Raw genomic sequence first — 22,168 nt, 5'->3', positions numbered from 1 at the left:
CTGAGCACAGCTGGGTGGGGCCCAAAACAAATCTAAAAATTAAATTGAGATGGGGCTAGGGATCTAGTACAGGTGGTAGAGCACTTGCCTTGCACCTACTCACCAGGGTTCGATCCCTGGCATCCCATATGGTCCCCCCACACACCACCAGGAGCGTCGCCATGTATGCCCCCCCCCCAAAAAAAAAAAGAAAAGAAAGCAAAACCAGAAACCAGTTGAGCTGAGCAGAGGCTGGGGCGAGCCCAAAGACTGGAGAAGGTATTTTGGGCTGGATACTTGGCACTGCTGGAAGCGCCCCCAAGCATCCTGAGTTAGAGACCCCGAAACTCTCAAGGCGTTCTGCCTCACAGCGGCCTGTGTCTACCTGCTGTGTGGAACAGTCTTCTACATGTGGGGGCGCCTGGTGGTGCTGGGGGGCTCAGGGGCGCCACTAGTGATTCTCAGCCGTGGGCCAGTGGTTGGGCGCAGGGGTCCAAGGGGGTGGCGTATGAGCCCTGTGGTGTTGGGGACACCCGCGCCGTTCCTGCAGTGCCCGGAAGGAGTTGGGGTCAGACACCCCCGCCGCAGAACTGTCCCTGCCCCTGGGTTCTTAGACTTCATTGAAATAGGCGGTTTAGAACTCCGGAGCCTTTTCCTGATTCCTTTGTTCTCCGCCCAGTGACGCCGCCCGGAGGAGCAGGATCTGGACACAGGCCGCTGTCGAAGCGCGCGGGTCCTGGGCACAGGGCAGTGGGCCGGCACTCGCCTTCCATGCACCTGCCCCTGAGGCCGCAGAGCCACCAGGAGTGATCCCCGGGCACCACCAGCCGTGGACCAAAACCTGGAACCAGAACCCAAAGCGGTCTCCCCAGGGACTTACGGGAGGTCGGTCTCCCTCCCTTGATTCTGTCCAGCGCTGTGCCCGGTGGATCTTTCCCGGTTCCCTCGGACTCTCCTCCTGTCCCCTCTGGTTCTTTTCCTGTTCCCTCCGCTCGCGTGTGCTGTCTTGCCGAGAAGCGTTAGTGTCCAAGCACACTGTTGTGCTGTTTCGCTTTTGCCTCAGGGCCAGAGGTAGTGGCACACGACGCTTACGAGCAGCTTGCCCACCCTCGCGGACCGTGTGGTACCAGGGGCTGACCCTGAGCTGGCTGTGAGCACGGCAAGTGCGCCCTCCCTGTTCTCTCGCCGGCCCCTGGAAACATACCGATCGGTCGCTGTTAGAAGTGGTGTCCTGTGCGTGGTTGTGCTTGCGATGGGTTTCCTTAAGGAAGCAACTGCTCTGCCTTCTCTCTAGGGGGGAGAGTGGAGAGCCCGCTGCCAGGCGGTGGGAGTCTGCGGAAAGCCCCCTGCCGCCCCCGCGGCTCGTGCCTGAGCAGGACCGTCTCCGGGGGAGGTTTCGAGAGCCTTGTTTCTGGGCCACACTCGGCAGCGCTCAGGAACCAGGAGGGCGAGGGGGGAGTGCGGGGGGTGGGCCCTGCATGCAGTGCCAGGGATCAAGCCCAGGTTGGTCTCATGCGAGCTGTACAGTCTCACTGCACTCTCTTAATTCACTTTAAAAGCTTCAGAACTAGTTTCTATTGGATGGTTTAAATCACAGCCTCATTTTTGGACTTAGCATCGCAGGTCTCTTGTAGTTACTGTGCTTGGTACAGAGGTTAGCGAAAGTGCTTGCCATCAGAGGTCTTAGTCACGTAGGAGGTTCCTGTAGGACTCTTGGAACCAAGCTCGGCTCACCGACCTGTGTCCCCGGTAACTGAGCAGGAGAGAATAAAGGGAGCGTGGCCTGGGGCACCGCCTCTTTCCCAAGGGCTCTTTGCCTTGCTTGGCGTGACCCTGAGTTCCATGCATCGCGGAAAAGCAGAATAAAAATTATGCTCTGAGTCCTTTGCTTATTTGGGAGGAGAGAGGACGCACGCGGTGGGGGGGGGGGGTGCTCGGGGACTACTCGTGGTCCTGCGCTCGGAAATGACTTCCGCTGGGCTTGGAAGACCATCCGGGGTGCCAGGGATGGGACCCGGGTCGCCTTGCTGCTGTGTTCTCATGCTGGCCCTGAGTCCTCTGCTTTTCTCCTAACTATAAGTTTTGGATATTTTATTAGTAACGTGTGGCTTAATACTTAATTTGATAAAATTTAATCATTGAAAACTTTCAGCTTTTAGCAACATATCAAAAGTTTTACCTGTTCTTTCCCGTTACTAAGCATTTCTCTGAATTTAATTAAAAAATAAAAATCAAGTGATTGGTGTAATAAAACTATTTAAATATAAAGGAATGAGGCGAGAAATGGTGCCTGGGGAGGGCCCCGGAGAGATCTCGGGTGTGGGGCGCTGGCCTTGCGTGCGCTGTCCGTGGTCTGACCCTGGCACCGAGTCCCCTCCTGAGCACAGCTGGGTGTAGCCTGAAAATTGGGGGGTTTCCATTGAGGGCTGGAGAGATGGCCTGCTGGCCGACTGCATGCCTGGCCTGAGGCACATCCCGACCCCTTTCGTCCCCTGAACACTGCTAGATGTGACCCCCGAATGAAATATTTTGTGTTTTCTGGGGGGGGGCATACCTGGCGATGCACTGTCAGGAATCACTCCTGGCCGCGCTCGGGGGACCCTATGGGGTGCCGGGAATGAACCTGCGTGTAAGGCAAGTGCCCTCCCCGCTGTGCTCTCTCGGTCCCTGAAATGGAGTATTCTAGTATGGACAACTAGGTCACACCTTTTGGCCAAGCACGTGTCACACGTTCTCCCCACACTGTGAACTCCGCCAGAATCTCTGGGCTACAAGTTGGAGTACAGTTTGTTTTGTATTTGTGCTTTGTGCCCATGAAGGCACGTCCAGGGGCGCGTGTGAATACCCGTATAGCACGTCAGCACATCACTGAGGGTGCCGGCGAGTGAAAGGTTGGGGAACTTGACCTTCGTGGGGAACAAGGCCCCCGGCAGCTGTGTGTGGGGCCTCCAGCCTGTGGCTGCAGTTCCTCCCGCGAGGCCCCTGGGCAGCAGTGTGTGCGGCCTCCGGCGTGTGGCCACAGTTCCTCCCGCGAGGCCCCTGGGCGGCCGTGTGGCTGCGCTTGGACCTTCAAGGCCGTTCGCTCTAGAGGTCCCTGTGCCTGTTCTTTTTCAGGGGATGTTGGTGATTTGGGGGCCACGCTTTGCAGTGCTCAGTGTGGCTCTGCGCTCAGGGATAATTCTGGTGGGGCTTGGGAAAGATTTGGGGTGCCGGAGATTGACGCTGGGCCAGCCCCATGCGAGGCCAGTGGTCTCTCCGCTCTCCTGTCGCTCTGCCCTCCTGGAGCTTCCCAGTCTGACGACCTGCTGATGTGCTCCCAGAGCCCATAGTGCTCCCGGGTGCACGCTGCGGCCCTTTCCTCCCGGGGCCTGAGGAGACCCAGTGCCCATCGCTGTCCACGTCATTGGGTTGCTAGACTCGGCTCCTCAGGAGCCAGGCAGGGGGAACGCCTCCCTAGGAGCACGAAACAGTAACTCAGTTTGTGGCGTCCCCGAGGCAGTGTGACTGTGGACAGAGCTTGGCTTAGCTGACTCTCCTTCTTCCAACAAACAGAGAACTCGTAGTTTGCTCCGAGTTAACAGAAAGTCACCGAAAGGCGTGTGACTGGCGATACCCGAGAGCCAGATAAGCTGCCACGCCTTGCGCTTGGTGTGATCCCAGCACACCAGGTGTGTGAGAGAAGAGTGTGCGTGGAGCCGATGACGCAGCCTGGCCCTGGACGCCGGCGTAACCCGGGGCAGAAGTGACTCTTCTGGGAGAGCGTCCCCGGCTGTGCCGGGCAGGGGCCTCCAGGCCAGGTCATCTGCTCAGGCCCTCCAGTGCCGGGATCTCTAGGGCCAGCCCTGGTCCAGGGCCATTGCAACCATGCCCAGCAGTGCTCGGGAGTCCTGTGGCCTGGGCGTTGATCTGGAGTCCTGTGCATCTAAGGGCCTCGTGTGTTATCTTCCTGCCCAAGGAAAATTCTTAGCAAATGGAGGGGAAGGTTGATTGAAAGGTTTCTTGCACGCTGCTGTCCGCTGGCCACCGTGGAGAGTAAGAGAGGGCCTGACCGCTGGGGACGCTGCTGGCGAGGGGTGGAAACGGTCGTGACTCCTAATGATTTTCTCTTCTCAGTGCCTTCTGTCCGACGGTCTCTGATGCACTTGTCTCCCCGTTTTGTTTTCCCTGTTTTTGTTCCTGTTAGGAGAGGACGTTGCTTATTCTCTGAGCTATCCGAAGAGAGTGACTAAATGCACCTGGGTCAGGCGGTCTGCGGGTATGAAGTGGTTGGGAGAATCCAAGAACATGGTGGTGAGTGGCAGGAGGAGTGGAGGCGAGTTGTCTAATGGCCACCAGCAGAACCGGTCCAAGGCGCAGCACGCGGGGAAGGACTCCGTGAAGGCGGGCAAAGCCGCGGTCGAGAGGCGCTCGAGCAGATGTAGGTACACCCGACGGGCGCCCCGCCCCGCCCCGCCCCTTCTCCGCTCTCTGGTGTGTGCTCTGGTCGCTGCTGTCTGTGAAATGAGCCTTTGTTTTCCTGGTTAACAGTTTTTTACTGTTCCAAGGTTGTGTCCGTCTTCATTCTCACCGAGCACTGCCTGCGACTCCCGTTTAATGCTTAAAACGAACTCAATCATGCTTCTACATCTGTAACTCTACACTGTGTGGAATTCATACTTGTGGTTATTCTGTTCTATAAAAAGATTAAATTACTGCCCCTGAATTTAAAGTCGAATTGTTGTATTTGGTATTAGCATAAGTAAATTGAAAATTTGAAGAGGCAATACAGAGAATGAAGTCTGTTCTAACATACGTGATCAGTAGAATTTAGAACAGCTTTCACCAATTGTTGCTGTTTTTTTTCTCTCTGTATAGGATAGTCATTTTCCCTGAGAGTAGAGACCGTTGATAAACGGTCACTGTCACCCCCTCACCTCTCAGGACAGATTCAGGTGGTGGTTGGGCATATTATTAAGACGTTATGTTTTTCGTATAGTTCAGTCTTTCCCCTTTTTCATCCTCTTTTTTGATTTTGTTTGGGGGCCACACCCGGATTTGTCCAGGGCCACTCTGGGTTCTGCACTCAGGGATCCCTCCTGTGGGCTTAGGGGGCCGCATGTGGTGCGGGGATCGGACCCAGGCTGGCTGTGCGCGAGGCGAGCCCTCCCCGCTGTGCAGCTGTTGCTCTGGAGCCCCTGGGGCAAAGGGGAACGTGCCCGAGAGACGTGCCAGCGAGTATCTCAGAGCCGTGGAGGGGCTCCGAGGTCACCAGGCATGTCCCACACATGTGCACCCCAGGTCAGTCTCCTGCATCACATACACACACACATGTGAACCCGAGCATGAAGATTGTCCAGATATATTTTACCATGTTAAGGAACAGTTTTTCTCTTTCACAAGGGACAGCGTGTGGGTAACTGGGGTTGGGCCACCCGTGGTCGTAGTACTTAGAGACGCTTCTGACTCTGGGCGCAGGGAACACCCAGGAGAGCGCGTGGAGCCACGCGTGGTGATGGATCAACCTGGGATTGGCCCTGTGAGGCAGGTGCCTTACCCCCGTACCATCTCTGGCCCGATGACAATTTTTTTTTTGCTTTTTTTTCAAGGGGGGGTCACACCTGGCAGTGCACTCAGGAATTACTCCTAGCGGTGCTCAGAGGACCATGTGGGATGCTGGGAATCGAACCCGGGTGAGCCGTGTGCAAGGCAAACGCCCTACCCGCTGTGCTATCGCTCCAGCCCCAACGATAACAATTTTTTTAATTTCCTGCTTTTTTCTTTCTTTATGGGGCTGGAGCGATAGCACAACAGGAAAGCCTGGCAAGCTACCCGTGACGTTAAATAGGCCCAAAACAGTAACAAGTCTCACAATTTGTTGTGAGATGTTACTCGTGCCCGCTCGAGCAAATCAATGAACAACAGGAGAACAGTGCTACAGTCGTACAGTGCTTCTTTCTTTATTATTTTTTTAATTTGCTGCATTTGTTTTTGGGTGACAGTGCTTCGGACTTACACCCTCTGACTGCATTCAGGGGCTCAGGGAACCATGTGGGATGTCGAGGATCGAACCTGGGTCACCACACGCAAGGCGAGGGCCCTTCCCACTGTACTGTGATTCCAACCTCTGCTTTTTTTCTGAGGTTAATTTAGTCTTAGCTTACTTTGAAATCATCTTACTCCTGGTGGATTTAGATTAGCCAGAAGTTGGCTATTATTAGAGATATATTATCCCAGTGCTGTTGTAGCTGATAGATTGTCTCAATTATCCTCACCTTTTGTGGTTTAATGCTTTCTTTGTTAATTTAGTTTTGTTTTGTTTGGGGGCCACACCTGGCAGTGGCTCTGTGCTCAGGCATCATTCAGGGGACCCTGTGCCGTGCTGGCGCTCAAACCCAGGACAGCCACGTGCAAGGCAAACGCCTGCCCGCTCCACGAGCGCTCTGGCCCCTAATTTAAAACAATTTTAATGCTTTTTATTGAGTTCAGGCTGATTGTGACATTTCTTTATAAAAAAGAAAAAGGAAGACAGTCAAACTTGGGCTAGGCATAGAGAGAAAGCCCAGCACCAAAGAGCTGAACAGAAATGTCTTCAGGGAAGATGCTTGAGACCCAGATGCCAGAAAGCATGAGGAAATGCTGCCATCACCTGTCATCAGAGAAACGCATGTCCGTAGGGATCCTCTCACACTGCAGGCCTGACAGGGAACGGGCTGTGCAGCTGTGGAGAACAACACGGACACCCCTCAGTACGGACCACTTGAGCATCCACAGGACCCGAGGTCTAGAAAACTATTCAGAAAAGACATTTGCACGCCAGTGTTCATTGCAGCCCTGTTCGCAGCAGCCGGACTCTGGAAATACCCGCGTGCAAGAAGGGATGACTGGAGGAAGAACTGTGGTCCAGATCCGTAATGGAATAGGGCTCCGCTGCAGGGAAGGATGAAGGCAGCACCATCTGATGGACCTGGAGAACATCTTGCCGGGTGAAGGGAAGAGACGGACACGGACCGTCTCTTCCCCACATGGACCATAGAGAAACGCAGGCGGGGGCTCGCAGGTGTCCACGGGCAGCCGAAACGGAGAGCTGGTCTTCAGCAGGAAGGAACTCACCGGGGGAAGGGAGGGGAGGGCGGTGGCAGGAAGTACACACTCCAGCAAAGGGTGTGCGGCTGAAGTGTGTTGTGCACGAAAGCCTGTCTTTGACAATATTGGGGCCGTGTTCAAGGGTGACTTCTTGCTCTGCGCTCTTGGTGGTGCTTGAGTGACCATATGGGGTGCCGGGGTTGAGTCTGGGTCAGCCGTGGCAGAGGCAAACACCCTACCCGCTGTGCTCTCTCTCTGGCCCTCATATCAATGTGATTGAAGAACAATGATTCCGAAGTTTATTTTAAAAATCTGAAAAGTTGAACCTGTTTTTAACAGACTGGAGAGCTCGTACAGCGGGTAGAGTGCTGGCTTTGCACATGGCGTGCCCGGGTACTATCCCTGGCACTCAGAGCACTGCCAAGAGTGATTCCTGAGCACAGCCAGTTGTGGCCTGGGAAATCCCCCCCCCCAAAAGACAAGGGGTGGTGAGATAAGATCTGTACACACTTGTCATGAGTACTAAGTATGCCATATAAGGTTAATGCAGTCTACTACAGTGTAAGTATGTAACATAAAAAGCATTGCAACAGGACTGGGCGATAGCACAGCAGGTAGGGCGTTTGCCTTGCATGCGTCTGACCCGGGTTCGATTCCCAGCATCCCATATGATCCCCCGAGCACTGTCAGGAGTAATTCCTGAGTGCAGAGCCTGTGCATCGCAGGGTGTGACCCAAAAAGCAAATAGCAAAAAAAAAGTTGCAACAGTAGTCATCTGATACTGTGTAGACCTATCATGAAGAAGCACTTACTATGTACTACGCAGTGTTACATTTCAGATTTGCCCAGAGAAAATAAAAAAGAATTGCGCCCTAGTAATAGTGCAAATTTTGGGGGGGAGAAGCCCAATCATTTATCCAATCATCCAGTGAATGGATAAAAAGCATTTGACGAAATTCAGCACCCTTTCAGGAAGACAGCGCTCCAACAGTTAGGAATTGAAGGGAATTCCTCAGTCTGATGAAAGACATCTCTTAGCCCGAGAGATGGCGCATTGTGCAGAGTGCTTGCCTGGCCGTCCGCTCACCTAGGTTTCTTCCCTGGCACCCTCTGTGTCCCCTGAGCCTGCCAGCACTAATCGCTGAGCGCAGAGCAGGTGGAAGCCTGAGCCGGGCCAGGTGTGACCCCAAAACAAAAGACATCTCTGAAAATTCACAGTGGGTGTCCTATTAATGGTGAAAGACTAAAGGTTTTCTCCTAAATAAAGACAAGTCTGTATGGCAGGAGGGTGAAGGCCACTGAAACACCCTTTCTTTCAGGTGCTCCAGAACGTAGCTAATACGTGGCCCAGCATGTTCTCGAGCTAGACTAGATGGCAGCCATCACTGCGAGCTCTGGGCCTTCTGGTGGCCGTAGGTCCTGAGCCCCCAGCATCTCTGAGCTGGAGGATTGCTGGGTTCAGCCACCGCTACAGACCACCCCCACCCCCAGATACCATCAAATACATACATTAAAACTAAGGAATTCAGCAGAGGTGCAGGATATAAGATCAGTGTGCAAAGCGTTTGTGTTTTTGTGCAGTTACCATGAAGAGTGCAGAAAGTGACGTTCAACACGCGTAGGTATAAAATGTAAACTTAGGAAACTAGAAAGCATTGTTGGAATGAGAATCTAAGTGAGATGGGGGCTGGAACGATAGTACAGTGGGCATGGCACCTGCCTTGCACATGCCAACCTGCTGCTGGGTTCGGTCCCTGCCATCCCATATGGTCTTCCGAGCACCGCCAAGAGTCGTTCTGAGTGCAGAGCCAGGAGTAAGCTCTGAGCACTGCTGGGTGTGGATCCCAAAACAAAAATGAAGCAAATAGAGTAACGCTTATTTGCAAGACCCAAAATTAATATTGCATATTGCCCATGACCAAAGATTGAAGTTTCCAGATTTTGACTGTCTTTGCTGAAATTGGCAAGACTTAGAATAAGCAAAACAGCCTTGACAGAGCAGAGTTGGAGTCCCACCTCTCGGTGTCAAACTTTCTTCAGAGCCAAGTTCAAGAGGCTGTATAGGGCATGTAGCCGCAGCCGTGCCCGTGGAACAGAACTAAGAATCCAGAACTGAACCTTCGTATTTGCAGTTTGTTTTTTACGGGTGCCAAAAATTACTAGAGTTTTCTGTTAGATCATGGTTGCACTGATAGCTGGATGTGCTTGGGGAAAAGGATGAAGTTGAACTTGACTCTCGCGATATGTAAAAAATTACCTCAGTGACTCAAGCCAAAAAGCTCTCCAGGGACTGCGATAGTACAGCTTGGAGAGTGTTTGCCTTCCTGTGGCCAACCTGTGTTTGATCGCCAGTCCTCCGTGTAGCCCCCCAAGCCACCGCCAGGAGCGATCCCTGAGTGCAGAGCCAGAAGCAAGCCCTGAGCACAGTCAGGTCGGCCCCAAACAAAACAAAAAAATGAAATGCTGAGCAGACTCCTAGAAGACCACATGGCTATTGATTTTTATGACTTTACAGTGTTTGGGATGTGACGTCAGAATACTGGATTCAACTGGTCCACAGATGTAAAAGGTAGATACCCACTGCATCAAAGGTAGGGGACCAAAACAAGATGAAGTTCACCAAAACTTGACCAGGGATGCCATCAAGGACCTGAAAGACAGTTCACAGAGTGGGAAGAAAATATTTTGAAATCATTTGCTTTCTAAGATACTGGGAGTAATCCCCGAGCATGGCCCGGCGTAACCCCTCCCCCTCCCCACACACACCTCCGCCCTCACATATCTCCAAATTCTAAAATACAGAGATCTAGTACGAGGGTTAATGCGCATGTCTTGCATCCCTCTGACTCTGAACTGACTCCTGACTGCAAGCCAGGAATAACTCTTGAGCATCACTGAATAAGGCCCCAGCCCCACAATACCTTAAAAAATACCAAAGACCACAGTAAAAGACAAATTCTGATTTTAACACGGACGAGGGGAGCCAGAGAGGAAGCTCGACAGACAGCGCGTGCTCTGTGCGAGGGAGGCCAGGGTTCGGTTTCTAGCTCGGCATGGTCCCAAGCGCTTCCAGGAGTGAATAAAAATGGGCCGTTTCTCCACAAATACAGAAATGGCTAGTCCAGGAAAAGATGCTCAGAATTAGTCGTTAGGGAGATGCAAGCCCAAAGCCCTGGGTATCACTTGAGAGCCCTAGGATGTCTAAAATCCAAAGCCCATGTGTTAGCCGCTGTTGCAGATGTCATGGAACGTTTCAAACAACCTTCCAGCATGGATGAACCTGTTAGGTCAGAGATGTCAGTCACATGGAGCTGGAGTGATAGCACAGCGGGTAAGGCGTTTGCCTTGCACGCAGCCGACCCAGGTTTGATTCCCAGCATCCCATATGGTTCCCCTGAGCGCCGCCAGGAGTGATTCCTGAGCGCATGAGCCAGGAATGACCCCTGTGCATCACTGGGTATAACCCAAAAAGCCAAAGTAATTGTCAGTCACGAAAGACCACGCAGTGTAGGATGGACTCCACCTGCGGGGTTTAGAGTAGGCAGACCCATAGCGAAAGTGGTTGCCTGCGAGGGAGCTTCTCCAAGTTGTGAAAATGCTTCCGAGCTGGTCGTGGTGACAGTCCCACAACTTTGTAAAGAAATGTGATGAGAGTCATTGAATTGGGGCCAGAGAGAGTACTGGGTCAACCCTGGTTTCCATGCCTGGCACCAATGTGGTCCCCTGACAGCGCTGGGTGTGGATCCCCCCAAAAAACACAATCTAGACATGTAAATTGCATGCTCTGTCACTCCCCCCCCCCCCCCCCAACGTTATCCTAGAAAATGCCAAGCTTGGGACCGAAGGGAACGCAGCAGGTAAGGGAGTTGGCTCGCACACGGCCGCCCCGCAGGCCACCCCGCGCCACACAGGGACCCCTGAGTGCAGAGCACAGCCCCACCCCACCTTCCCGAAAAGAATAAGAAAGTACAGATTCCCAACTTATTGTCACCTCCCTCCATGCAAGTGATTTGATGGCAAAACCTGTCCCTCCCCTTAGGCGGGACATCTCCCATCTCGGGAGAGTGCCCGAGAGGAAGCCTGCCCCTCCCTCCCTCTTGTCTCTTGCCCTGTCACAAGGGAGTTTTGAGAGGCTGAAAGTTGTCCTGCTTGTCCTGCTGGCGGCCTCCTGGTTCCCTGCGCTGGTCAGCGGCACTACCCGGCCAACGGGAGCCTCGGGCGCCCGCGTCTGGCCGCCCTTCTTTTCTTACCGTTTCCTTCCACGGTCCGTCGCGTTGACTGTGCTCACGTGCTGGTGACTTCCTGTTTTTATCCATCCTTTCCTCGTGTTGCCAGCAGCCTGGACAGACAGACGCGGGGTGCTCTGCCGCTCCCCACACTTATTCCCGTGCTCTCCGGGTCCCGGATCGCTAACTCGGGGCCTCTGCTACCAGCAGCGTGAGGAAGAGAGTCCCTCTGTGCCCAGCGGAGGGGACTGAGACTAAAGGGAACTCCGGGCGAGGCCAGAGCGAGGGGAACGGCGGGGAGGACCCTTGCCCGACATGTGGCTGACCTGGGTTTGAGTTCCCTCACCCGGTATGGTCCCTGAGCTCCTCCAGGAGTGATTCCTGAGCGCAGTCAGGAGAAACCCCTGAGTGTTTCTGAGTGTGTGCGCGCCCCCCCCCTCCCCCCCGCTCCCCCGATAAAGAAAAGGTAACTCCGCGGGTGTCCCTTTGGTCCTTGGGCTGCCCGGCTGTCTCTCTCTGCGCCAGTCTCTCGGGTTTCTCGCCTGTCCTGCTCACCACGCCGCATCTGTGCCCCGGCCCTTCTCTGGCCACAGGAACAGGCACCAGCCCACCCCGATTCCTCATCTGTTCCTTACAGGGGTGATGAATTTACCCAAACCAGAGGGGAAGTAGCTCCCCGCTCCTCATCCCGGGGAAGGCTGGTGCTCAGACCTGCTCGCCAGAAGAACGCCACTGAGCTGCCTGCGTTTGGTTTTCTGTTTGTGTCGAAGGTGCTCGGTTCATCATCCCAGATTGGTTGAAATCCGCACTTAATGCTTCTTTATCCACTTGAACGGCCAGTAGCCCTCCAGGTTTTTAAGATGGGTTTAAATCTTTCTCTCTCTGAGTTCTTTTCCTTTCTCTTCTTCACAGGCAATGGTAACTCAGGATTTGAAGGACAGAGTCGCTATGTCCCATCTTCTGGAATGTCCGCCAAGGAACTCTGTGAAAACGATGACCTAGCAACCAGCTTGGTTCTTGACCCCTATTTAGGTTTTCAGACGCACAAAATGAATACGAGGTAATTTGACATCTTTATCCTGAATGGAACAGATGATGTTGAATTTAAGAAAATAGATGGCTGCTTTTATTTTTAGCGCAAAGTTAAAATTACATTAAAGTAAAGTTCTTCGCTACACAAGGGGTTTCTGTATGTGCGCCAAGCAACGCAATAAAAGCTTCTAAGAGCCTTGTCAGTTTTAATTCGTTGTTCTTATTTTATCTCAGGCTGTTTCTATTAAAACATCAAGCTGGAGAAGCATCTTCATACTGTCTTTCAAATGTTGTTGGTGATGATCTTGGCTGAAGTCTTAAAAGCATCCCAGCAGACCTTGAAAATGTATAGGATTGGTTTTTGTCTAAGTAGGTCACTTCAGGTTTTTTCATGAATTATTACAGATTTCTCAAGTATTTGTCATGGTGTCTAGGGAATTTTGCCAGCATGTTTAGTTTTTGAGATGAAGAGTACTTGGCTGTTCATAAGAACAAACATATAAGTAAATATTTTTAAGCATGTGCTTATATACAGTGTACAGGCACGAGAGGAACTGTAAACGCCTCGCTGAGTGTCAAGTGCCATCGTCATGAAAATCTGATGGCATTATTTTAAAGATCTCCCATCCTTTAAGTCTCTTCTCGTTTTCTCGTGGGGGCAGAGGACAGGGCTGACTCCTGGCCCTGCCCTTAGGACTCACTCCTGGCAGTCCTCAGGGGACCATATGGGGCCGCGACTCAAACTTGAGTTAGCCGCGTGCACGGCAGACGCCCTCTCCACTGTTTCCTCTCTCTGGCCCTGGGATTCGTTTTCTTAGGCGTTCTCTCGTTCCCCCAGACGCAGTTAGATGTTATGTAATTGACTCCGCTACCACACACAGGTGCTGTTCTGGTGTTGTGTTTTGCTTTTTTTTCTCCCTTTTTTTTTTTTTTTTTTTTTTTTGCTTTTTGTTTTGGTTTTGGGGCCACACCCGATGTTGCTCAGGACTTACTCCTGACTCTGCACTCAGGAATTACTCCTGGCAGGCTTGAGGGACCATATGAGATGGGGGGATCCAACCGGGTTGGCCACATGCAGGGCCAGTGACTGCCACACTGTACTATCACTCCAGCCCCTTTACGACTTCTCTTTCTCTTCCCATGGCAAAGGGTTTTCTGGCCGAGTAGAAAATTTGAACAGCTGGGTGTGTGTTTGTTCGGTTTTGGTTTTTTGTTTCTATTTGGGGGGTTTTACACCACACCCAGCTGTGTTCAGGAGTTATGTCCTGGTACTGCAATTAAGAATTAACTCCTGGCAGTATTCGCGGGCCCCTCCAGGGTGCCCAGGACTGAATCCAGGTGGGCTGCATGCGTGGCCAGCTCTAGCCCGTGAGCAGCTGGTGTTGGGCTGGAGGCCAGCTCCCATCCCGGCGCTCCTCACACGGGCACTGTGGTCTGTGGCTCCAGTGCCCGGGACCTTCCACAGACTGACACGCTCCCGGGTGGGCGGGAAGGCGGTAATTGCTAGTTAGGGGTGAGGAAAGGGAAATCTCTGTCGTTGGTCCAGTGAGTTTATCCCTAGCTGGATACCAAGAGGGTTTTATTAGTTAGAAACTTAGAAAACATGCAGGTCAAAATGTGCCTTCAGGGGACTGGAGAGATCGCACAGCGGGTAGGGCGTTTGCCTTGCACGCGGCCAACCCGGGTTCAATTCCCAGCATCCCATATGGTCCCCTGAGTACCGCCAGGACTAATTCCTGAGTGCAGAGCCAGGAGTAAGCCCTGTGCATGGCCAGGTGTGACCCAAAAAGCAGGAAAAAAAAAAAGTGCCTTCGGGATTTCCACGTCATTCCTTGCTGTCGTGTACCGAGATGGGGTTTTCTCAGAGGGCTGAGGTGTGGCGAAACCATCCGTGGCTCTGTGCCGTTGGCGTGGCCTTTGTCTTTTCTCTCCAGGCCGGTGCTGACCGCTTAGAGCTGCAGGAATAGACCCCACAGGTGCGGCCAAAACCAGATCTGTATTCTTTAAAGTTTTAAAGTCTCTTTTCCCCAGGGAGAAGAGCCTGAAGGAGAAGAGAGACAGGCTCAGGCTTGGCCTGGGGAGGGACTGATGGTCACTCCGGGCCTTTGTCCTGCGTAACACGCCAGGGAGACGTTTCCTGGCCTGCTGCGTGTGGCTTGCCCGGTTCCGTCCCATCCTTGATGGGCCCCACCAGGGGCAAGCCTTGGACATGACCGGTGTGGCTCACAAACAGAAGGTGCCTCTGGCTGGCCGGCCTTGGGGACACAGGACAGCGGGGAGGGCGCTCGCCCTGCACGCAACTCACCGGTGCCATCCCCGGCGTTCTCTGTGGTCTCCAAGCACCCCCAGGAGTAATTCCTAAGCGCACAGCCTGGAGTAAGCCCCTGAGCACTGCCAGGTGTGGCCCCAAAACCCAAAACCAAAAGGAGTCTGTTTTTGTTCATTAGCTTTGGATGTGGAAATAACGGAAGGAGGCCTTTGGGTCTGCCCTGACAAGGTGCGCTGGGCACTCCCAGCCATTCTTGACCTAGTCTTCGGGCCTAATGTGCTCAGCCCCAGCAGTGCTGGGAGACACCAGGCCACCCCTATAGTGTGAGGGCAAGGCTGCTTCCCCCCCCCCCCCCGAACCTTTTTTTTTTTTTTTTGCTTTTTGGGTCACACCTGGAAATGCACAGGGGTTACTCCTGGCTGTGCACTCAGGAATTACTCCTGGCGGTGCTCAGGGGACCATATGGGATGCTGGGAATCGAACCCGGGTCGGCCGCGTGCAAGGCAAACGCCCTACCCACTGTGCTATCGCTCCAGCCCCGGGAACCATTTTTGGAAGGCATTCCCTCAAGTCACAAAAACGTTTTAGTGCCATAGGAAAGAGCTGGATTTCTCTGTGTGTTATTTCAGAGAAGGAACGTTTCCCTCTTCGGACTTTTATGAGAGGAAATGCCTTCTGTTTTCTGTAAAAGTCCTTCTTTGCCCCGGCTGCGTATGTTGGTTTACGTCTGAGTCCCACCGGAAATCTTGTTATAAAATGGAACCAGTGATTTCCGTGCAGGACGGAGGCCGGACGTTTTATGGCTAATCACATTCCAGGGCTCTGAGACAGCAGAGTCCTCCCCTCCGACTGCCAGCCAGGGTGGAGGGTGGCAAGTGGGTGGCAAGTGGCCCGTGAGGGTCGGGGAGGTGGCCCACACATAGAAATCTGCCTGGTGTGTTAGAGGCCCAAATGCATCCCGGCACCACAGGCGCCCTGACCGGCCGGCTGCGTGTGCAGGTGGCCTTTTGGTGTGTGTGTGTTTGTGTATGCATGCGTGTTAGTTTTTTGGCGGAAGGGTGTGAGGGGGGGCTGTGCCTACGGTGCTAAGGGCTTATTTCTGGCACTGTTCAGGGGTCTCTCCTGCTGGGTCTCAGGGACTATATGCAGTGCTGGGGACGGAACCCCAGTTGGCTGCAAGAAAGGTAAGTTCCCTACCCACTGCTCTCCCCGTGGCCCAGGAACTTTTGTTTTTATTTATTTTATTTATTTTGGGTCACACCTGACAACGCTCAGGGGTTACTCCTGGCTCGTGCACTCAGGAATTACTCCTGGCGGTGCTTGGGGGACCATATGGGATGCCGGGGATCGAACCTGGGTGGGCCGCGTACAAGGCAAACGCCCTACCTGCTGTGCTATTGCTCCAGCCCCGGAACTTTTGTTTTTAAATATCCTTTGAGTTGCTTTTTTTTAGGGGTTTGGTTTGGTTTTTAGGTCACATCCAGCAGTGCTCAGGGGTTACTCCAGCGTACTTTAAAAATATGTAGGGGCCGGAGAGAGAGCACAGCGGGTAGGGTGTTTGCCTTACACGTGGATGACCCGGGTTCGATTCCCAGCATCCCATATGGTCCCCCGAGTACCACCAGGAGTAATTCCTGAGTGCACGAGCCAGGAGTAACCCCTGTGCATCGTTGGATGTGATCCCGCCAAAAAAAAAAATATGTAGATCTGGGAGCCAGAAGGGTAGAACAGTGGGTAGGGCACTTGCGTAACACGCGGCCAATCCGGCTTTAATCCTAGGCAGCTTGCATGGTGCTCTCAGCACCAAGAGTGATTCCTGAGCACATAGTCAGGAGTAACCCCTGAGCATCACTAGCTGTGCCCCCAAAAACAAATATGTAGTTCTCTGGCCAGAGTAGCAAGTAGTACAGCAGGTGGGGTGCTTGCCTGGCATGCGCCCACCCAGGTTGGATCCCTGGCACCCCATATTTGGTCCCCTAAGCCCTGCTCGAAGTGGTCCCTGAGCACAGAGCCAGGAGAAAGCCCTGAGCACTGCTGAGTGTGACCACCCGTGCACCTCTTGGCTGGAGGCACAGCAGGGAGGGCGTTTGCCTTGCATGTGGCCAACCCGTGCTTGATCCCCGGCATCACAGATGTTGCCCAAGCACCTCCAGGAGTGATCCCTGAGCTCAGAGCCAGGATTAAGGCCTAAGCACCACTGGATGTGGCCCACAAACAAAACCAGAAAAACACAGTTACGGAATAGTAAAGGATCCCTAGCACCACGTATGGTCCCCCATACTCCGAGTACTTCAGGGTGTGACCTCAAAGCCCTGCTTCTCCAGAATAGTAGTTCTCAATTGCAGGGTTCAGGAATGTCACAAAAATAGTAAATTCAAAACTTTGCCCTGTTCATGTATCCCTGAATTCAAATATATCCAGTACAAACTTTTTTTTTTTTTTTTTTTTTTGCTTTTTGGGTCACACCCGGCGATGCTCAGGGGTTACTCCTGGCTCATGCACTCAGGAATTGCTCCTGGTGGTACTCAGGGGACCATATGGGATGCTGGGAGTTGAACCTGTGTTGGCCATGTTGGCTGCGTGCAAGGCAAACGCCCTACCCGCTGTGCTATTGCTCCAGCCCCCATCCAGTACAAACATTTTTTGTCTAGTAAAGAAATGGATGTTTGGGAGGCAGACCCCTGGCCAGCCGGACTGTGGGCACAGGGTCCTGGTGGGCCGGCGGGCATCCTCCAGCCCGGGGAACCACACTGCACCAGAGATGGCACAATGGCTAAGGCCTGGCCTTGTACCTCCTGAGTATGATCCCTGGCACCCTGTTGGTCCCTGAGCTCGCCCAGAGTGATTTCCTGCCCGGAGCGACGGGAGTGACCCAATACCAAAATCCGCATTTAACACGAAGCAGGGATAGCGCTTGCTCACGTCAGCGCGACGTTTGACTCTCCCTGCAGTTCCTGATTGGATTGATGGTGTAGATCCGAGAGGCTGCAGCCAGGCCTCCCCTCGTGCTCAGTGGACTTAAGGTTGATCCCGGCTCCCAGAGCACTGCAGGAGTAATCTCTGAGCACACAACAATGTCATATGTGGAACCCCTATGTGGCGGTCATGACACACAGTTTGAAAACTTGGGTCTACACAGCTCTGCCCTCAGGTTGGTCTCGTGGCATTGCTCCACAGAGGCCGTGTGGTCGGGCAGCTGCTGCCCTCTCCCTGAAGTCAGCCCTCAGAGGGGTTTTTGCGCGGCTGTAAGCCACCAGGTACGGGACATACACTGCGCTAGTCAGTCTCCATCACAGGCAGACATTTTCACTCGTCCTTAGTAATTTATTGGAAAATAAAATTGTCAGTACCAGTTCTTCATCTCCTGAGCAAGAATTTATAAGAAGGTTGACTTACCTCATTTTCAAAGCTAAAATAAAATCTATGGTTCTTTATTGGAATAACCAGGAAGCTTTTTTTTTTCTTTTTGGGTCACACCCGGCGCAATGCACAGGGGTTTCTCCTGGCTCATGCACTCAGGAATCACTCCTGGCGCTGCTCGGGGGACCCGGGTCAGTCACGTGCAAGGCAAACGCCCTACCCGCCGTACTATTGCTCCAACCCCAGAAAACATTCTTAAATCAGTACCTTCGGGACCTTCTCTTGAGGTGCAAAGTCACTTAACGGGGGTCTATGGCTTGGATTTTGTTTGCCAGGCACACCTGTAGGACTTTATTCCCTAGTGCTTATCTGGAATGTGAGTGTCACGTGATGCTCAGGGGTTACTCCTGGCTCTGCGATCAGGAGTGACTTCTGGCGGTGCTCAGGGGACCATATGGGATGCTGGGAATCGAACCTGCGTCAGCTGCATGCAAGGCAAACGCCCTCCCACTGTACTATCACTCTGGCCCTTGTGTCTACGCCCTTTCTCTGCCTCTCGCTTCTCGGGCAGTTACCAGGAGAAGTGTTCAGAGAGGCTGGCAGTTGAATGACCTGAGGGTCTCAGAGTCCCCAGACTGCTCAGATGTAGGCCCTTATTACTAACAAGGCAAGAAGACGGGCTTGGTCGAGCCAGCACGGGACTATTTATTGAGCAGGTTTTAGACGTAAACGGAATTTTGTCAATGATGACACGTTTCAAGGATTTCTGCTGTGACATTGTACATCTGCTCTAGTAGTTACAAATGCAAATTGTACGATTAATTTTTTTATTATTTGTTTTTGCATTTTTTCTATTCAGCACCTTTCCCTTGAGGAGCTCAAGGCATTTTTCGAAGTCGGACGGTTTTCCTCACGCCAACCCCGTGAGGTAGGTAAGAGTGCGTTACGAGCAACGAGACACCAGCCCACCTGTTTGCACCTTAGTAATGCTTGTCTGTGTTAAGTATTAGAGGTGTCCGTATGCAAGACTTTTAAACATTTTGCAAACCTTGTAAAATAATTTGGTCTTAGTAATTAGCAGTATTTAAAAAACCGCTTGTACTCCATAACAGGGTACTTTTAAGAGAATCACCAAAAGATCAGGAGTCTCCATGGGATTAGCTGGGCACTGGTTGCAGGACTCAGCCAGGTATGTTTCTGGTCGTTTCTTTTCAGGTCAAGAAGGAATGAAAGCGGGGTGCGAGCCGGGCTCTCTCCGTGGCCGTGGGGGAGTGGCCAGGCAAGCGCCCCCCGGTTTTCTTCCTTGGTCTCGGACAGTGGAGCGCTGGGCTCTCCTTAGCCTGCCTTTGCTCCTGGTTTTCGTCCCTGCCCGTCGATGCCATTGGAAAGGCAGCGTTGCAGCTAACTCTGACCTGACGCCGGCTTCCTGCCACGGTGCTCCCTGGGCTCCAAAGACAGGAAAGCCAGATAGTTCAAAAATGAGGAGAGGGTCTCGCTGCCTGAGAAGTGCCAAATGCCCGTCTCCCACCTGCCCTGCCACCCTCCCTCCCTCCCCTGCTCTATCTGACCTCGCCTCCCCTCCCCAACCCTGCACTGCTCTGCCTATCCTACGCCACCCCCACTGCCCCCCACCCCCCAGAGACTGAGGACATCCAAGCTAGAGTAGCCCTGCTGGGCATGGGCCAGAGACAAAAGGAGTCAGAAGTCCTGGTCCTGGGGGCTCCGAGAGGCCACATTCGGTCCCCTGCACAGCTGACGGGAGCCAGGCAGTGTGCCAGGAGTAGCCCCTGGGCCCTACGGGTGTGGCCGCGCCGCCTACCCCTTCTCTGGCACTTCAGGGAGCCGCGGGTCCAGGGGGGCGCCTGCCCCATCAGACCCTCTCCCACCATCTAGAACCGTGGGATCGGGGTGCCTTGGGGCCGACCGTGCGCCTTGGTCCCTAAGGGGAGCGCAGAGTGTTTTCCTGCTGGATGATAGGACCCTCCTTGCTGTCCTCTCACACGGTTAGATAACCTTTAACCCCCCACAGGATGTGACTTGAGCTGGCCTCCTGTGGGCCCTCTCACAAACGCTGGCCTCGTCTCCTCCATCTGACCCAGAGCCAGTCTCTTCCGCGTTTCCTCACTGTTTCTTGCCTGTTGGAGCTGAGCGCGGCAGCAGATCCCCTGTGCGTGTCAGGCGCTTCTTGCTGGTGGGCCGTGGCTAGCGAGTGACCCCTGGGTGTGTGTGGGGGGGTGTTTCATGGTTCAGAAAAGGAAAAACAAAAGCAGGAAACGCAGAGGGTCCACTGCCGCTACGTCCAGAGTGAATCTTGCACTGGTGTTACTTTGTGAGCTCTTTGACGTTGTAGAGGAAGAATGAGAAACCAAAGGCCGCCAAAGGCCTCGCTCAGACCGTCTGTCTTGTCCCCGCTCTGAAGCGTGTTCCTTCGTCAGGCAGAGCGTTCGCCTGGGTCTCAGTAACACTTGGAGTCCCCGGTGACCCGGAGCCTTGACGTTGAATGGGTTTGGGGCCGTGCAGTGGGTGCCCGTGTCCAGCCCGGCCTCCCAGTCTCTGCACGCGGCCCGGTGCCTCCTGCCCGACGCTCTGTCTGCTCCGGCGCTGCCGGCTGACCCACCCCGGCTCCTGCTGGACTCCGGCCACCGCGGCACCCTCCACTCAGAATTCCTCTCGCTTGCTCCCTTCCTTTGATTATTTCTTGCCTGTAGTCATAGTCATACTCCTCTTTTTTCTGGAAGTTGAATTCATTACTATGCTCTAAACAAAATCTGGGGTTTGGGCGGTACTACAGCAGGGAGGGCATTTGCCTTGCACAAGGCCGATCCGGGTTCAGCCCCCCGCATCCCGTATGGTCTCCCAAGCACAGCCAGGAGTGATCCCTGAGCATCACCGGGTGTGACCCGAAAAGCAAAAAAAAAAAATCTGTAGTACGCAGGGTAGCACAGACTTGCCTTGCGTGCAGCCGAAGCGGGTTTGGTCCCTGGTATCCCATAGGGTCCCACAAGCACCACCAGGGGTATTTCCTAAGTGCAGAGACAGGAGTAACCCCTGAGCATTGCCTGCTGTGACCCCCCCCCCCCAAAAAAAATTACCTATTATGAAAATTAAGGCAAATGTGATTGGGTAATAAATTTTGACATTGTGATTCAAGTACCAGGCCAGGAGCTGGCCGGAAAGGCTGAGGCAAGCAGAAGGTCAGGGTACTGTCCGGCACACAGCCCTGGGCACGGCCAGAGGAGGCCCCCCAAAAAGAAGGGCAGGTACCGTTACTCGTAGCACACACCTTACAAGAGAGCGGTTTTAGAACGAGGAGCCTCCAGACTTGCTTCCCTGGGATGCTGTCGTCCGTTAGCATGCGTCAAGCTGCTCTGACATCATTGTAGCTGATTTTGTAAAAGAAATCTAAAATTGGACCCTGATGTTTCCTGGTTGGTTTTTTTTTTTGCACAGAATGGCAGCACATCTGCCAGAGTTGAGTTTTCCTTTCTGATTGCGCTTAGCCAGGATTCGCTCTTGGGAGCTCGAGACCCCGAGGAGTGTCCGGCGCTCGGGGGCGCTTCCTGGGGAACGTTGTGCGCGAGGACAATATTTCTGTGGGAGGCAGGATTTTGTTTGCCTCATCGTTCTTGTGAAGTTGATCGCTTTGCATTCTTCTGGCTTGATCCTGCATGTTTGGGAAATTCTTGTCATTCTAACAAGCCTGGAGACCTCTCCTCTGCAAAGTGGGTGACGAGTGTGAGCCTGAATCAGCTTCCTTTTGCTTCATCTGCCTCCTTGTGACGGAGCGAAGAGTAAAGGAGGAGGTGGCGGGGGCCGGAGGCTGTTCGGTGGGGCGGGCACTGGCCTTGCACAGGGCTGACCCGGACTTCATCCCCGGGATCCCACAGGGTCCCCTGAGCACCCCAGGAGTGACTCCTGGGTGCAGAGCCAGGAGTGAGCCCTGAGCATCTCCAGGTGTGGCCCCAAAACAGAGAGTTAAAGGGAGACACTGGAGAGTACAGGGATAGGGGGGCTCAGCTCACGATCCCCCAACACCATTAGGCGTGATTCTTGAGCACAGAGCTGGACGTGCTTTAATAATTTTCTTATGAAAAAATAAGAAAAAAGAGCAGTGTAAGTAAGGGAGCAGAGAAGTAGTACAGGGATCAGGTGCTTGCCTTGCAGTTGGCTAACTCGGGAGTGATCCTTGAGCACTGAGCTAGCGGTAAGCCCAGAGCACCACTGGGAGTGAACTGTGAAC

At 53.4% G+C, this 22,168-nt stretch overlaps 1 protein-coding gene across 2 annotated transcripts in view; it reads left to right on the top strand.

Moving 5' to 3' along the window:
- The window catches only part of KMT5B (lysine methyltransferase 5B), a 49,304-nt gene that overhangs the window by 10,484 nt on the left and 16,652 nt on the right, over nucleotides 1–22,168 (top strand). The window contains exons 2-4 of one of the 2 annotated variants that reach the window (XM_056131635.1): nucleotides 4,163–4,396; nucleotides 12,180–12,327; nucleotides 18,788–18,856. In XM_056131635.1, coding sequence (XP_055987610.1) covers nucleotides 4,237–4,396; nucleotides 12,180–12,327; nucleotides 18,788–18,856 — 377 coding nt within the window. In that variant the 5' untranslated portion in view covers nucleotides 4,163–4,236. Of the gene's footprint in view, nucleotides 1–4,162; nucleotides 4,397–12,179; nucleotides 12,328–18,787; nucleotides 18,857–19,029; nucleotides 19,118–22,168 lie in introns of those variants that run through there. The other variant, XM_056131636.1, reaches the window with a different exon arrangement.

Source organism: Sorex fumeus, unplaced genomic scaffold (assembly GCF_029834395.1).
Source record: "Sorex fumeus unplaced genomic scaffold, SorFum_2.1 ptg000093l, whole genome shotgun sequence".
Taxonomy (NCBI): Eukaryota; Metazoa; Chordata; class Mammalia; order Eulipotyphla; family Soricidae; genus Sorex; species Sorex fumeus.
Note: the sequence above shows the minus strand (reverse complement) of the source record. Positions and strands in the feature narration are given on the sequence as shown.